Source organism: Rhamphochromis longiceps, linkage group LG13 (assembly GCF_057381845.1).
Source record: "Rhamphochromis longiceps isolate RC_006_pf linkage group LG13, R_longiceps_female_GT1.1, whole genome shotgun sequence".
Lineage (NCBI taxonomy): Eukaryota > Metazoa > Chordata > Actinopteri > Cichliformes > Cichlidae > Rhamphochromis > Rhamphochromis longiceps.
The window spans coordinates 28,338,928-28,355,159 of NC_140569.1; the positions used below are offsets into that span (position 1 = coordinate 28,338,928).

At 41.9% G+C, this 16,232-nt stretch overlaps 2 protein-coding genes across 4 annotated transcripts in view; one reads left to right on the forward strand and one right to left on the reverse strand.

The window, feature by feature from the left end:
• stk32c (serine/threonine kinase 32C) overlaps positions 1 to 3,340 on the forward strand; it is a 102,785-nt gene extending 99,445 nt beyond the window's left edge. For both annotated transcript variants that reach the window (XM_085428904.1, XM_085428905.1), the window contains one exon: positions 354 to 3,340. In XM_085428904.1, coding sequence (XP_085285030.1) covers positions 354 to 561 — 208 coding nt within the window. In that variant the 3' untranslated portion in view covers positions 562 to 3,340. The remainder of the gene's footprint in view (positions 1 to 353) is intronic.
• A 352-nt stretch (positions 3,341 to 3,692) lies between these two features.
• Positions 3,693 to 15,401, reverse strand: LOC146656040 (placenta-specific protein 9-like). Of its 2 annotated transcripts, none has more exons than XM_085428908.1 (4): positions 14,975 to 15,401; positions 13,222 to 13,311; positions 6,033 to 6,124; positions 3,693 to 5,694 (listed from the first exon to the last, which is right to left on the reverse strand). In XM_085428908.1, exons 2-4 carry the CDS (start codon positions 13,283 to 13,285, stop codon positions 5,545 to 5,547), a joined length of 306 nt encoding a protein of 101 aa, XP_085285034.1. In that variant the 5' UTR covers positions 13,286 to 13,311; positions 14,975 to 15,401; the 3' UTR covers positions 3,693 to 5,544. The 2 variants fall into 2 exon arrangements, with proteins under 2 accessions (XP_085285034.1, XP_085285033.1); XM_085428907.1 differs by lacking the exon at positions 14,975 to 15,401 and adding an exon at positions 13,401 to 13,499.
• Between the last annotated feature and the right edge of the window lie 831 nt (positions 15,402 to 16,232).

Here is a 16,232-nt window from a genome sequence, read left to right on the forward strand (position 1 = left end):
AAAGTTTGGAAAAATAATTTAATTACACAACATGGGGGCATATCTCGGCTGCCATCATAAATGTGGTGATTTAGTTTTATTTATATAGAGCCAGTTCACAGTTAGTTTATCTTGAATGGGTTTGTGTAGTGAGATAATAATATTAAAGACAGACTCAAACTATAAGATGTATCCCCTCTGAGCAGGTACTTGGTGACTGCGGCGAGGAAGAACTACCTTAGAACAGGAAGAGACGTCCAGGTTAGAGGCAGCCACCTGTAGCAGGCGATTGGAGAGTGAAGGGAAGGAGAAGAACGAAAAGAAGTGCACCTGGCAAACATGCACACATATTCATGAGTCACTGTGTTCCTCAGGTTGAAAAAGCGTCAGGAGGAGGGTCAGTCAGAGGCCGGGAATTATGACGCTAGCGGCGACGGGGACGGAGAGGCAGAAAGCGGAGCCGCCGATGAGGACGCGAACGAGCCAGAACCAGGACCGGAAGCTGATCCCGAGCAGGCTCCCGAGTCTGCCTCCAAACTGAGCATGTGCGGCTCAGTGTGTTCCTCCCCCGGCAGCTGCTAGCGCCACATCGCCTCACAGTGACGATGGCAGCTCTCTCTGGCGGCTGCGGTGTTTGTGCCATGCCAACAGATACCTTCTCACCTCTCTCTCATGTCGTAGCCTACAGCAGAGAAAAATGACAGCGGGGCAACTTGGCGCACAGCAGCAGCTCCCATAACGGTTCCCCTCATTTACACCCCCCGCCCCCCATAGCATCTTTTTGGTAAGGCATGAATGAAGCGGAATCCCAGAGAGTCCCTGCCTATTGTACCTACCGCCCTAGAGTAAGCTCCAACTTCTATGCAATGTTACAGTATAGCATGACAAAATAATAAGGTATCACTTACTAGGAGGTGTCGTTCCATAAGCAGAGAGCCACACGAGCATGATGACATCCCGAGCAATAGCAGTCTACGGCTTTTTGAATAAGGTTAGTGGTTTTGGTGGAGGTGCCTCCCTTTATTATCCCTGTTCCAGATCCGATGGGGGACGACTGAATTATTCATCACACGAAGGCACTCGGTTTATTTTATTGCCTGTGTCTTCAGTTCACTCTTCCCCCCCTTTCATGTGATGTGTGCCCTAATTTGGAACATTTTTTTCCTCCTGGAGCGCCTTCCTCTTGTTGCAACACCTTCCTGTGATACATTTCCAGTAAGTGTTGATGGCTGTCTGCAGTCAGCAAAGACAGTATGACTGGTTTCATGTTGTAAACCTGTTTAAAGTTGTGCCTGTCGATGATGATCGGTATTTGTTAATCACACCGTAGCCATGGATGCGTTATAGGGCAGATTTTCCTCTTTTAAGTCTTAACCAGCTAGCTGTTTTTTCTTTTTTCCCCTTCAGGCCTTTTTAGGAGGAGAAGGTACTGAAGTTAAAATCAGTCCAGCAATCAGAATGAAAAGTTGTGCTTGTCACTGTGTCCAAAATGCTTACGAAGATTTAGTATTTTAGCCCTGCACCAAGCTCTGACCCAAAGAGGGTTCTGAAACTCAGCTCACTGCCAACAATGGCATCCTTTACACATCTATAAGAAAGCTCTGTTTGCTTTACTAGACTTCATCATCTTGTTAAGTGCTTAGTTTAGGATAAAGATCATCTCCCTGTAGAGGTTGGTTTGGGGTAGCTGTGCCCTGTCGGTACATCAAACTGCACAGATGAGCTACTCTTTGATTGTCGTAGTGAGAGTGGTACATTTTAGGGTGGCGCCGTTAATCTCAGTCTGAGAATATGTAGCAAAAGACCACCTTAAAAACCTGAAGGCCTAACAAATTGAAAAACCGTGTAAATAGCATACAGTGTAGGTAATTAAACTGACCACAGTTTTATGTGGGACTGCTAACTCGACGTGTAAACTTAAGGAAGAGCTGTGTGAAGCTTCACACCACTTCATCCCGCTCTTCTTTCCAAGTGTGCAGGCACAACTTGTAGGCAATATATGCCAAAGCTTTTCTACCATTTGCAACCATTTCTAAGGAACTTTGTGTGTGTGAATGTATGTCTCTTTATCCCTCTGATAACATAAAGTCAGTTATTTCTGCAAGTGAAGACATCGTAATTTATACAATCATAACGTGATGATGTGCAAACTGTCTATTTCAGGTAATGCATCTTGGGAAATACACCTGTTTGCTGTCTTGATGCAGCATTTCCACCAGTAAAGCTGTTTACCCCGGCAGCTTTGACTGACCTTTGGGGGTTGGAGCCACAATTTAATGTTGCACTCAGTTAATTTTGTGCCATTGCCTGCTGTAATGTTAATTGTGAGGTGCAGACAGAACAGTGTTGGCCTAAGTGCATCTCTGCACTCCCACTCTGCTCGGTCAACGAATGGTCTAGCCTCCACAGTGTAATTAGAGGACATGAGTGAAATATCACATGAACAGGTAAAACAGTATTAGCTACAATATTTGCTTCACTCTTTATTTACTTTTGCCTAAACAGCCAACAGAAACAGTTAATGCCCAGCTATTAACCAACTTGATGACTGAAGCTTTTGTATTTTAAAAAAAATTTGTTCTTGTGGCCAACAGGGGGATTAATTTAGGCCCAGTGGCTTTCCGGGGAAGATCGATACTCATGTCTTTGTTTTAAATAAAGAGCTAGAGTCAGGTAGTGATTAGCCTAGCTTAACATAAAGAGTAGCCACAGGGCAAAACACCTTACCAAAACCTGTAAAAGCTTAGAAGTTAACATTTGTCTTGTGTGATTAATTCTTATATAAATATTAATGTAGTGTTAATGTGCTCTGCTGGTTAAACAGCTAGATGTAGTGAATGAGTGGTCCTTAAAGGATGGATAAAACGTTCAACATGTAGCTACACCACTAACTGGGCTGCTGAACCACCAATGGTTTGATTTCGGGCTGATGGTCATGTGACAGGCAAGAGTTGGGATTTTGCTGGCAGGGCAGCTCTAGCTTTGTAACGTCTTTCTGTTTTTAAAGCTACAAATAAGAACTTGATAAATTCTGTGTTAATGTTCTTTCAGTGTTATAATGTGAGAGTTGCCTAGTAACAGATTGTTCTAACATAATTATGAAAAAAAGCCAAACTCTGATACATTTTATTCAAGTAATGTCACTTGATAGTAAAGTGTTACCAGTTGACATGTTTCAAATGGAAACTTGAATATCAATCTAACATGAAATATAAAGCACACAGAGCTCCGTATAGTCTACTGTAATAATACATAGCTTATTAATTCAGGTGTGGGCTTCTTCACTATTAGTCTCATATGACAGATCGATGTGTTAGCCTAGCTCACAATGAATATTTTTTCTAGGAGCTGAGTCGTTTTACTCACATGCAGTTTCGCACATGCAGGGTTGAAAAATATTTACAGTGTTCACAGTAACTCTGATATGATGTGAACATAGCATTAACCTCTATCAAAAGAGACAAAAGACAGTATCATATTTGGCTTATGACATGTTAGCTCTTAGCTAGCTTGCTAACATTCGACGCTAGGATACGGAGACTTGTGATTACAGCTTCTTCACACCAGCCTTTTTAATATGAAATACCAGGTAAACATGTTCTACAAATGACATTAATGAACGTTCTGTTATTTTAACTTTGAAAAGCTTTAATTAATGTGATAAGTTGACCTATGTTTATTTAGCATTTTATGTCAAAATGGCTGCTGTGTAGTCACCATAGCTAATTTTAAGCTAACCTAATAGCTGATACTTTCAAAACGCAGGCTGACTGCTTGATAAAGTTTTTTTTTTTTTTTTAATAAAATGGATCTATTATTAAGCGCTTGTTGAATTTTTAAACCTCCAATAAAACTCAGACAAGTAGGAAGTTGATAAAATGACGTAACTTCCACTGTTAAGCTAGGCTAACAGTTCCCCAGCTCTAGCTGTACAGTTGACGCTCAAACGTGACAGATGCTTTGACCTTGTTCCCAAAGGGAAAGCAAATAGGTGTGTTTCCCAAAAGTAAGCTGTTTCTTTAAAACACTACATTATGATTAGATTAAGAAGCTTTCTTAAAGAGACATGAAATGTTATCTTCCAAGTCTGCCAAAACATGTGAGAAATTGAATAGTCTTGAGCCCTGTGCTTTTATTTTTGCATGTACCTTTACAGTATAAGCCTGTTTTTTGCCAAAGCCTGGAGCTTGAGCCCTACCGGCTGATTTGTGCATGCACAAGCTTTTGGTAATAGCATACCTCGACGCTCACCTGATTATCGACACAGTCCAAAATCAGAGTATAACCGGCCTGCGTGACTGTTTACTTTAAGCTGTACAAATTGTATAATCCCAGTGTTACATGGACGGCATGATATTTTAGATGATATGCAGTACCTTTTTGACATCCTGTAGGTTGTCTTAATGCTTTGTTCCAAGTATACAGGCTCGTACCCTCATGGTGAGTGGAATGAGGTCAGCAGCTGTGTGTCTGTTGTGGATTAAGTGTTGCATTGTTGTCTCTGCAGCAGAAGATGAAGATTTGAAACTGGGGCATGTTTTCACTTCACCTCAATACAGAAATTGCTGCATTAAAAAAGAAAAAGAAAAAAAAAACAAAAAACAACTGATTGTCTCCATTTGTGGTTATTTCTCAGACTCTGTCGGCACAGCATCAGACTCACCGTAGGCCTGAGGAGTGTGTGGAACAATGTGTTAATTATGTAAATGGAAAATATTTGATTTTAACAGTTAATTTAGGCGTAACTTTTCTCAAAGTTACACCAAACTAATCTAGGCTTTCGTTCCTTGATATCAGTGATCATTCCTACTTGGATCGTGCGTGCAAACCCTCCCGACATATTTCTTCATGTATTAATGTTCTGTGTTTTAAAACAAGCCATCATGCTATATAGTTTGACCAGCAGCAGCATGTCTCAACCATTTTCTCACCGACTCTTTTGAGATTCTGTAGGTGTCTTAAGTCTGTGGTTACAGTTTGAAACTCAGTGCCCCGTCGAGAAAAGAAATCAAGAAGAAAAATGTGATCCATGCCACTTGTTTCCTCCCTTATGATCCTACTTTGCATAATGTTCTTGTGCTGCAGGATTTTTACAGGGAATCAGTAAAAGGCCTTGTTGCTGAAACGGAAACTGCTCCGTGTGTTCAGAAAACATGCTGCTTCAATCGCTTTGATAATGAAAATAAATCTCCTTCCAATAATTTGGCGTGTGTGTCATTTTTACCCAAATGCAGCTTTAATGGCAAAGTTTGTTTGCAGACAGTAGGGGGCAGTGAAGAGCAGGGGCATGTACTGGGTGAACAGAGGCGTCCCTGGTGAACTGATCTCTAAATAGCAGCGTACAGTGAAGAGGAATCTAGGACTGACTAGAATAGAGACAAGGCTGTCACAGGATTTGTAAGTATACATAATGCAGAGGCTTGGCTTTGTTCAAAACAATTCCTCTTTTTTTTTCTTTTTTTTGTATGATACAAACTTCATATGGGAAAATATAGAATAAATGCATAGACAGTTTCTCTTTAACAAGAAAATTCAAAGTCCACCCTATATGGATGTCTGCTTGGCTCAGGACTGGCTTCTCTCTACTGGATCTTCAAGGATGTCCACAGCCGTCTTTCCCACATTGTCCATCAGGTGGCGCCACTTTGGGGCCTCAATGGCATCCAGAAGAGCAGCCAGCTCAACCTCCAACTTTTCAACTGTGTCCTCCACTTGCTGCAGGAAGCGTGAGACATGCGTGGTTGACAAGTAAATAATACATTAATAAGTTGTAGTATGAATAATAGAATCATCACTGATGAATCTGAATGAATAAAACAGTTTCCCAAAACAGCTGGTAACGCAAGGTAAGGTCTGAGTAGGACTGGGGTTTGCTGGATGAGATGATGTAGAGATCTGGAGTAGATCACTAGTGTATTAATAATGTTATGAAAAAGGAAATGTTGAGGAATATTGGGCATTCATTCTGTCAAAACCAAGGAGGGAGGGACTTCCAAACCCTGATGGTTTCAAACCACTGAGGCCTAAATGTGAGGTTAGATTAGAAACTACACCTTCTCCACTACATCCAGGCGGTGGTGAAGATTCGTGTGCTCCTGACAGGCGCTTGAACGCACTGCTTGAGGCAGAAGGTGGGGCTCAGGACCTGAAAACACATTAGATGTATACTCAGTGTTACAGATGCACAGTATAAGCAAACAAGATATAATAATGAATCATGAAAGGTACTTAATAATATGCTGTTTTTAACACCGTATGAGAGACGAGAAACAAAACTTTAGTCACACACTACAGGAACTAGCCAGCTGATTAGGAGAGCTGAACTAAAAGACGGATCACTCATCTGTTTTATATCAGCTCAGAGTTGTGTAATCCTAGGCTCACTGTGTTCACGCAGGATTGGAGGTAAATTAGAACAATGCAACTGCATGCAAAGATAATGCAAAAGCAGGCATGTTTTTACGGGACATGCAGCTGCTGGTCACAGTTTAATTATGCACGGGAAGCACATCATTTAAACATGGCAGTGTCTTAGCAGTGCATAGCCATAAGATGTGAAATCTGCCATTTACCTACAACTCTGGGCTTAATAGGGCTGTTATCCCCCCAAAGCATGAATACATTTAAAAAATAGAGCAAGCCTCAAATAATAACCACATGGGTGTGGTTCAAACTGAATATTCTTGCCAACATACTGTAGCTTTACGAAGAATAATGTACAAACTCTTGCCTCTTGTTTCTAACATCATTGTAACCACTAAATAAGAAATAAAGGCACTTCCTGTCAACATTGCTCATATCTATGAGTCCAAAGTGTTTTTTATACACAATATTTGGCAACCTAAAACCCTTTGTTGGCAAACCGTGTGGAGTTTACCACATCATGGGAAATGTTAACAGTCTGATGAAAATCTTGATGGGTCTTGATAATCATTCAGAAATAAAACAAAATCCAATTAAATCCAGTTCGTTCCTGCTTTATGAGATAATAGCCGTACTTGACGGGTGGGTAAACAGAGTTCGTATCTTGTGGCCATGCATTACTAAGATGTTGCCACAGTGCCTTATTAACTTGTGGTCAGGACTTCATTATCACATTCTCATGTATTACTGACTCGTGGTGAAGCAAAATTTTGTGGCTACCCACTAATATTTCTTCCATCCATGCCACCAAAAAGGCTCTGGATTTGTTAGCTTGAGTGGCAGCTCGGGGCTTTGTCAAACTGTTTCAAAAACCGAGAGAGAAGAGGAGTTAAAAGACAACAAGACTGGAGGTAAATATGAGAAGAAGAAGAGTTCATGGTGAGGTGAATTAGTCTAAGGACAAAAAACACTCCCAAACTGGCGTCTGTGCTAGCTAGCTTGCATCTATCATCATCTCTACATTTGTCTCACTGAGTGTTTGAGGATGAAAATGTATTTCCTGCTCTGTCTGAGAGGTTTTAGAGGAGCTTGTGGCTGATTTTGTTACCTTCAGACAAAGCCAGTTTAATTATTTCTTATGTTTTCCACTATTTCTGTCAAGCTAAGCTAAACAATTGACTGTAGTTTGAAGTTTTCTTACTACAATGATCGTACCATATGAATGTATATGCATCTACAGTCACGAAAGTCAACAGAGTTTTGTTTGACTAAACACTTAAAAACATGGTGACCAATTAGAACTGAAGTCCTTATATATCATAGACATACAGCGTAACAAACGATAATAATTCTTTCTAGCCAAGCTGAAGACAAACAGGACTTAAACCCTACGCCAAGTACTCCTAAAACTATGTGAAACCTTTCGTTTTTAATTTTTTGTGTTGTCTCTGTGCCGTTAACATTCATATTATAGAGAATATTAATATATTTCAAATATAAATGAATTATTCTGAAGGTTAAATAATCAGCCTGCAGATAAAACCTTCAGATTGCCTGCAAACATGTGAATCCAGTAAGATACCATGTGTACTTTAAATGCGATTTTAAGTTATTGATGGGTGCTGTGTCCCTAAGCCCCTTGAATGTGTCTTTTAAATCTATATGTTAAATGCGTGCAGCGTTTGGCCATGCAAACACAACGGTACTCCATGTAAACAAGCTCAAGAATTACACGTTGGGTTTAGTTTGTCTTTAAAACTGAAAAGGTTTCTGTGCAGATTGACTTTATCTTGCAAAGAAAACAAATATCAAAGTTTATATTATTGTTACATGTCCTTATAAAGAAACAAGTCTTTGCCATCTGATGTACATCTTTAATGTAGAGCTGAAAACTAACCAGAGGAAATGTGCTTTTAGCTTATGTTGCTTATCTGCTCGTTTCCAAATGCAATGCTCCTTTTAACAGTTTATATTTTCTTGAATTATGTGACTCTTTAGTTAAACAGCAGCCGATTGATCAGGCCTACTTGAAGGCCACAGTTAGTATGCTGAGGAGACAGCCGTGATGCTTGGTGTTAATTCGCTTCAGCAGGCCAGAGAGGGCCACATGCATTGTCCCAGGCATTTCCCTTCTCACACTTAAGTTTCCAATTATCTGTTTCTCTTTGAAGCCCGGGTATTTGGGGGACGCTTCCGTTCACTTGCAGCTCTCTGCTTCTTTTTTTAACGTCTTCTTATCGGCGACAGGCCAAGCTCCCCTTGATAGTATTTATTCTTTATAAAGTAAAGTGACTGTCTCATCCACTGGCTGAATGCTTGCAGCTGTGAAGTCACTCTCATTTAGAAACAACGAAACACTTGGTGTGAATGTAGACGGCTAAGGCTTGACAGCATGTTATTGAGAATTAGTGATCTTTATGAAGTGTTTGGCTGACCCTGACCCCTAACTAAGTATTGTAGTTAGGGGTCAATTAGTCATTTTTTCTTTTGTGGCCAACACACAAAGAGTTGTACTCCCTTGTTCAGCTGTACCTGAACATCAAGCTGCCCTGATTTTACCACAGCCTCTCATGGAAACATTTTTACAAGCACCATTATGGTGTCCAGCGAGTGCCAAGTTCAGTACATGCAGGAATCGGGCCAAGAAAGAGCGATGGATGATGGAAGGTACATTAAATTCATCAGGCTTCCCAGCAAGCGGACTAAGCAGATGTCTGCCTCGGTGTGTGCTCCGCAGTGGGGGTTTTGTTGCACTCACTCTTGTGTATGAGGACTTGGCAAAGCTCGCTGCTTTGATTTGACAGTGACAGATGAATTATGAAAAGTCTGCAAAAGACATGAAGTTTTCCTACACTGGATCTACACTAAAGAGCCAGATGTGAATTTATCAAAGTGGCGGTTCTCGCTGTTGCATCTCACAACAACCACAATCTTTTGTTGTAGTGAATGTGCTGCTGGTTTCAAAATCAAAAACAACAGGGGGAAGAAAGGGGGATCTGGTTGGGAGTGAGGGGGGCTGAAATCCCTCCAAACCACAACTGCGCTTTCATCTAAGTGTCAGCGTGTACACAGCGCAGCCTGCTCTTTTAGAGTAAAACTTGCAACGGGGAGCTACATGCTGAAGTTTGTGATGTATGTGGCGCCCACTGAGTCTGCCTTTTTTTGCAGATGCAATAAAAAGGGGCGGATGCGAAATCGCCAGCTTGTGTTAACAAACGGCAAGAAGGCATTTGTTCCTGTTTATGTTGGCATGTGCTTTCAGGCCATCTCGCTGAAGACTGTTTTTCCTCTTTCAGAGCTCTTCCAAGAGGTTAAGAAATGCACATGCACACGTAAACACACATCAAGAAAACACACCACAGGAAAAGCAAACACAGATATGACGATCTAACACAGCTGCAGCTGAGGACAAAGGTCAACTACCTGGTGTGTGTGTTGAGCGTGTTTGTATGTGATGCTTTGCATGGCTCTCTATAGGAGAGCAGGAGTTCAGCTGAGTGTAAAATTGAAAAGTCAATACAGGTCAGAGCTCACTGTTTAACTGACAGCCACATTACTTTTAAAGTTTAAGCTACAAGTCAGCTGACATTTCAGACCTTTCCTCCTTACTCCACACTGCTGACATCCAAACTGACACTTTGGTTGGGTAACTTTACCTTCTCCTTTCAGTTTAAAACCTTCTGCAGTACTGGTCTGTTGTAGTAAAGAGAGAGCTGAGCATAAAAGCACAGTTGGTGATTTACCAGTGGACCCATATTTCTACTTCTACCCATGGTCACGAGCTTCTGGCAATGACAGAAGGAATGAAATTACTTCCCCTGGGGTGGTGGTACTCTCAAATAGATATAGAGTGAGAAGCTTGGACACTTGGAAAGGGTTCAGAGTAAAACAGCCTCCTGGAAGCCTCCTAGAAGCAGAAGCAGGAGAGAATACATCTCTCGGCTGGCTTGGTCTTGGTATCCCACCGGAAGAGCTGGAGGAGGTAGCTGGGAAGCGGGAGGTCATCCCTGCTTACACGTGAATTATACTTCTGCGTCAGATCTACTTTGTACCTAACACCAGAACCAGAACCCCATTTTAACAGCCTTCTATGTAACCTGACATGAACCTCCTGAGAAGTATAACTACACGCCAGGTCGATGCATACCACAATGACTTGAATGGTGTGGAAGGTTGGTGATACAAGATTTCAGTTACTGCATAAATTAGGACAGAGATTTCCTGTAGAGGTTTACAGCACCCGTCTCACTAAAAAAGCCCTTTGCATAGCGGCTGATCCCACGCACCCAATGCAAAGCTTCTTCAAGCTGCTGCCGTCGGGGAGGAGACTGCGGAGTCTCCAGGCCAGGACCAGCAGGCTGAAGGACAGCTTCATCCATCAGGCTGTCAGGAAGCTTAACTCCCTCCCGATTCTGCCCCCTCTCCCCTCTCTCCTCCACGGTCTCACTGAACTCTGTCACACACACACAAACACACACACTCTCTGACTCACTCACTGGCCTGCACCAGTTACCAGTCACTTTGTGGAGCATTGGACTGCCATTACCTCATAAGACTTTGTTGTTACACTATCTCTTACCGTACATTACTAAATCTCCATTTGCACTATTTGCCTATTTGCACTACTCTGCCTGGTTTACACTCAATGTCACTTACCCATTATATTGTATATTGTATAGCTTTCTTGTTATATGTAAAATTGTATTTATTTAAATTTTTACTTTTTAATTATTTTTACTTGCATTTTTAATCACTTTTATATTTAAATATATTTAAATGTTCATTTGCTATTTATCTAGGGATTGAGAGTAACGCAATTTCTATTCTCTGTATGTCCTGTACATGTGGCAGAATCGACAAATAAAGTTGACTTTGACTTTGACTTTGAAATCAAGCTATGGATGGATGGATGGATGGATGGATGGATGGATGGATGGATGGATGGATGAATGGCTGATGCATGGATGATGGATAGAAGGATGGCTGCTAGATGGATGGATGGATGGGTGGATGGATGGATGGATGGATGGATGGATGGATGGATGGATGGATGGATGGATGAATGGCTGATGCATGGATGATGGATAGAAGGATGGCTGCTAGATGGATGGATGGATGGATGGATGGATGGATGGATGGATGGATGGATGGATGGATGGATGGCTGATGCATGGATGATGGATAGAAGGATGGCTGCTAGATGGATGGATGGATGGATGGATGGATGGATGGTTGGCTTGATGGATGGATGGCTGCTGGATGGATGGATGGATGGATGGATGGCTGCTGGATGGATGGCTGCTGGATGGATGGATGGATGGTTGGCTTGATGGATGGATGGTTGGCTTGATGCATGGATGGCTGCTGGATGGATGGATGGATGGATGGCTGATGCATGGATGATGGATAGAAGGATGGCTGCTAGATGGATGGATGGATGGATGGTTGGCTTGATGGATGGATGGCTGCTGGATGGATGGATGGATGGATGGATGGATGGATGGATGGATGGATGGATGGATGGATGGATGGCTGCTGGATGGATGGATGGATGGATGGATGGATGGATGGATGGATGGATGGATGGTTGGCTTGATGGATGGATGGTTGGCTTGATGCATGGATGGCTGCTGGATGGATGGATGAATGGATGGATGGATGGCTGATGCATGGATGATGGATAGAAGGATGGCTGCTAGATGGATGGATGGATGGTTGGCTTGATGGATGGATGATGGATGGATGGATGGATGGATGGATGGATGGATGAATGGATGGATGGATGGATGGCTGATGCATGGATGATGGATAGAAGGATGGCTGCTAGATGGATGGATGGATGGTTGGCTTGATGGATGGATGATGGATGGATGGTTCGGTGGCATGCAGTGACTCCAGTTTAGTTGACACATCAGTCAGCTGAATGCTACTTTCAGCTGACTGTGAAATAACTAAAGACAGCACTAGCCGTGCTTTGCTTGAATATAATCAGCTGATTGCACTTGACTTCACTTTTCACTGACACTTCCATTCTTTCATGTAAAAACAAACGAACTTGAACTATTTTCAGCGTGTTAAGTTCATCAGAAAAGCCATCTGGTTTCTGTGCGTACAAGTCAACTGTCACGTCCACTGCTTTTGCCTCTTGCTCTGTGACAGTTCAACTGTTTTCACTACTTTTTCTTTTTGTAGCATTTACATCTTTTCTTTTTAATATAACTATTGTATGACCCAATTATCTTTTCATACTTAGTGTGTGAAATAAAAACGAAGTTTTTAGATGACATCAACTGTGGTCTGTGTGTTTGTGTGTGTTCACTCTGTTTGCTTCCTGCAGTTGGCCATTCTTGTAGTATGAAGTCAGTGTAATTCACACTCTGAGGCTGTCACACACAGATTTGGCTCTGAGGGATTGTCCCACATATTTCTGAATTTCCATTAGATTTCGGTGACACTGGAACACGCAGAGCTCAGAAATGCTGGTTTGAAGCGGCAGATGAACACGATACATGAAGTGATCGTTTGAGAAATACTCGCAACGTATTCGCTCAAGTGTAGCCAGAGCTGCAGTTAAATTAGTAACAGATGTGCTGGCAAAATCCCGAACACACTCAAACATGCATGATGTCAGTTTGGCGCTCATGTGAGCACGCACACACAAACACACACACACAGACGCACACACATCTGTAAACCTCTAAAGTCTATTGCACTGTGCTACAAACATGTAGTAGGATGGAGATGATCGGATGTATCTCCACTAAGCTGATCCATAAATCAGTTTTAGCAAATCAAAACGCTGATCTCTGTTCTGTGTTCTCTGACTCTTCCTGTTTGACCTGTGACCCCCACCTCCACCACGATACACACCGCACTTACCTGCTGCGGCATAGCCAATCAGGAGGAGGAGGAGTCCAATCGAGGAGCCGGAGGGGCAGCTCATGATGAAGACAGAAACCTGGCGGGCAGCTGGTGGCAAAGAGTGAGGAGTGTGAGAGAAAAGAAACAAAGAAGTGAGAGCCCCGAAATCTCTTTTAACTCAAAATTAGGATAAAAACCCAAAGATTTCTGCTTCCATAAAGCTCTTCCCTTCTCCCTCTCTGCCCCGTGTTTGGTCCTTTGCTTTCTAATCCTTCCCTCCCTGACTTGGTTGAGCTCACTTTCCTAATGAAAACATTAGAAGCGGGACAAAAAGTTCAGATTCTGGGAAGGGGCGGGAGAGATGTCTGGGGAGGGGACTCCTCTTTTTCAGCTGCACACTGGCAAGCCTTTAAACAAGGTTGTATTTAGTTTTGAGTTACTGGAATTCATCCTAAAAAAAGTACCTGTGGTGGCTTGTTGTTTTTGTTTATATGGAAGATAGCAAACTAGCCACTTTATTAGGTACAGATGAGGACAAAATTATTAGACCCCCCCCCCCCCCCACCAAATTTTCCCAACTGCTGTTTTAAGAGAACAAGGGACTTTCAACACAGTATTTCTAAGCATTCGAGTTTTCTTTAGAAAGCATAAATGATTTCTTTTTGCACAAATATCAGAATCATTTCAGAAAAACACCCAAAACTTCAGGAAAGGTTTGAGCTGTAAGATAAGAAAGCACCAAAATAAAAAACAGTTTAGGCTTAATAAAAGAATTGGTGATGCCCAGAAAGCAGGAGATAGACACACAAAGTTATCACAGCATTTCCATGCATCAAGACGTGGAGTGAGAAATATCATCAAGAAATTCAAAGAGAGCCACACAGTATAGAAGAAGCCTGGCAGAGGGAGCAAAAGATTTCAAAGACTGGAAAGAAAACTAGCGAGAGACGTGTCTAATGACAACTGTTAATACACTCGTGAACGACTTAGTCAAGTCAAGAATTGGAGTCTCAAAGAAGACACAGACCGAGAGAAATGCCTTCAAGCCAGACTAAAGTGTGCTAAGGACAACCTGGAGAAAGGGTATTCATACTGGAAGCATGCCCTTTCGTCAGATGAGATGAAACTGTTTATGTTTGGAGAAAGAACAATCAGAAGAACACTGTCCCCACAATGAAACACTGTGGCGGGAGTATTAAGCTGTGGGGATTATTCAATGTTTCTGGAACTGAGAATCTCATCAAAGTTTGAAGGAATCATGAAGAAAGAAGGATATATGAAGATTTGATTTGATTTTGTCTTCCAACGCAACGGCAGCATGGGCTGGGATTGCTCAGGAGACAACTGCTAAGACACTGCAGGCTGTTATTCAGCAAAAAAGGACACATAATCGACCATTAGCGTCAGGTGGGCTAACAGCCAATCACGTGGCAGCAACTCGGTGCATTTAGGCTGTTAGAGATGATCAAGACAACATACTGAAATTCAAACTGAGCATCAGAATATGGAAGGAAAGTGATTAAAGTGATTTTGAATGTGGCAGACACACAGGACTAAGTGTTTTGATATCTTCTGATCTTCTGTGATTTCCCCACAACCGTCTCTAGGATTTAAGAACAATGGTCCAAAAAGGAAAAAAATATCCGGTGAGTTAAAAGTTTTCTGGGTGAAAATGCCTCGTTGGCATCACAGAATAGCAAATAGGAAAGCAACAGTAACTCAAATAACTACTTGTTACAACCAAAGTATGCAGAAGAACTTTGTCTTTTACCCTGTCTTCCTTCTCTCACCCCAACCGGTCACAGCAGATGGCCCCGCCCCTCCCTGAGCCTGGTTCTTCTGGAGGTTTCTTCCTGTTAAAAGGGAGTTTTTCCTTCCCACTGTCGCCAAAGTGCTTGCTCATAGGGGGTCATATGATTGTTGGGTTGTTCTCTGTATGTATTATTGTAGGGTCTACCTTCCAGTATAAAGCGCCTTGAGGTGACTGTTGTTGTTAAATTGAATCGAACATCTGTGAATGCACAACTTGAAGGAGATGAACTACAGCAGCAGAAGACCAGGTGCTACCTTCAGTTCACATGGACCAAAACTGGACAATAGAAGAATGAAAAAAAAGTGTTAAGGTAGTTCTGAAGACAACAGGACGTCCAACACGGTATCATCAAGGTGTACCTAACAAAGTGGCCAGTGAGTGTATGTCCCGAAGAACAAGATTTCAAGGTTTTATTTATAACTCATAGCAGTACTGTATTACACTGATTTACATCGCTACCCTGCAGTGCATCCAATCTTATCTCTATCCAGACACAAGGTAAGACTGATGTAGACAATTTTCTTTTAATTTCAGTTTTATTATTTAAACAGTTTTTTGATTAAATCAAGAGAGGGTCTGAGGCTATCTGATAACATCCACCAGGAGGTTATTTCTGTTCAGCAGGAAGACGAAGAAATCAAAATCAATTCAGCAGCAGACAATGCCCTTTGTAATCGCATTGATTGGTTCCTGTTATTCCCAGTAAACTGACTTCTCCTGCTCTCTCTCTCTGTGTTGATGACTCACACACATTGCCACACACAAACAGCAAAGACTGTTACGCATTATCTAACCTTATTAAGCCAGAGTGTCTACAGCCTTCCTGCTCTGTGCTCATTTCTTTGGCCGCTTAAGCAGATCTACAGGTTAAGAAGCAGTAAACAACATTGGCGGAAAGTGAGCAAAGGGCTCAGCGGAGAGAAAGAGAGTCAGCGGACATTTATGTCTGTTAGCCAATCCAAACCAGAGATACAGGCCGAGGACACGGGGAAATATAGCTATGTGTCTCACACATGGTCAGCCTTTACAGAAGCATCAACAGGAAAACGGGATAAGAAAACTGAAAGGGGCAACAACACAAGGAAAGAACAATAATTTCATCCTGTCAGAATAAATTTAATACGCCAGAAATCAAAAACAAACTTTTATATGCTGCATATTCAAAAGCTTGGACACATTTGATAAAACATAAAGACAATTTCCCCAATTGCTATTT

Bases quoted from the DNA above. Each gene is read 5' to 3' on its own strand.
- LOC146656040 (XM_085428908.1), bottom strand. From the start codon at position 13,285: ATGAGCTGCCCCTCCGGCTCCTCGATTGGACTCCTCCTCCTCCTGATT. The intron at 6,125-13,221 runs GTAAGTGCGGTG...ATGTGTTTTCAG, and splicing joins GATTGGCTATGCCGCAGCAG to GTCCTGAGCCCCACCTTCTG. The intron at 5,695-6,032 runs GTGTAGTTTCTA...CGCTTCCTGCAG, and splicing joins GCCTGGATGTAGTGGAGAAG to CAAGTGGAGGACACAGTTGA.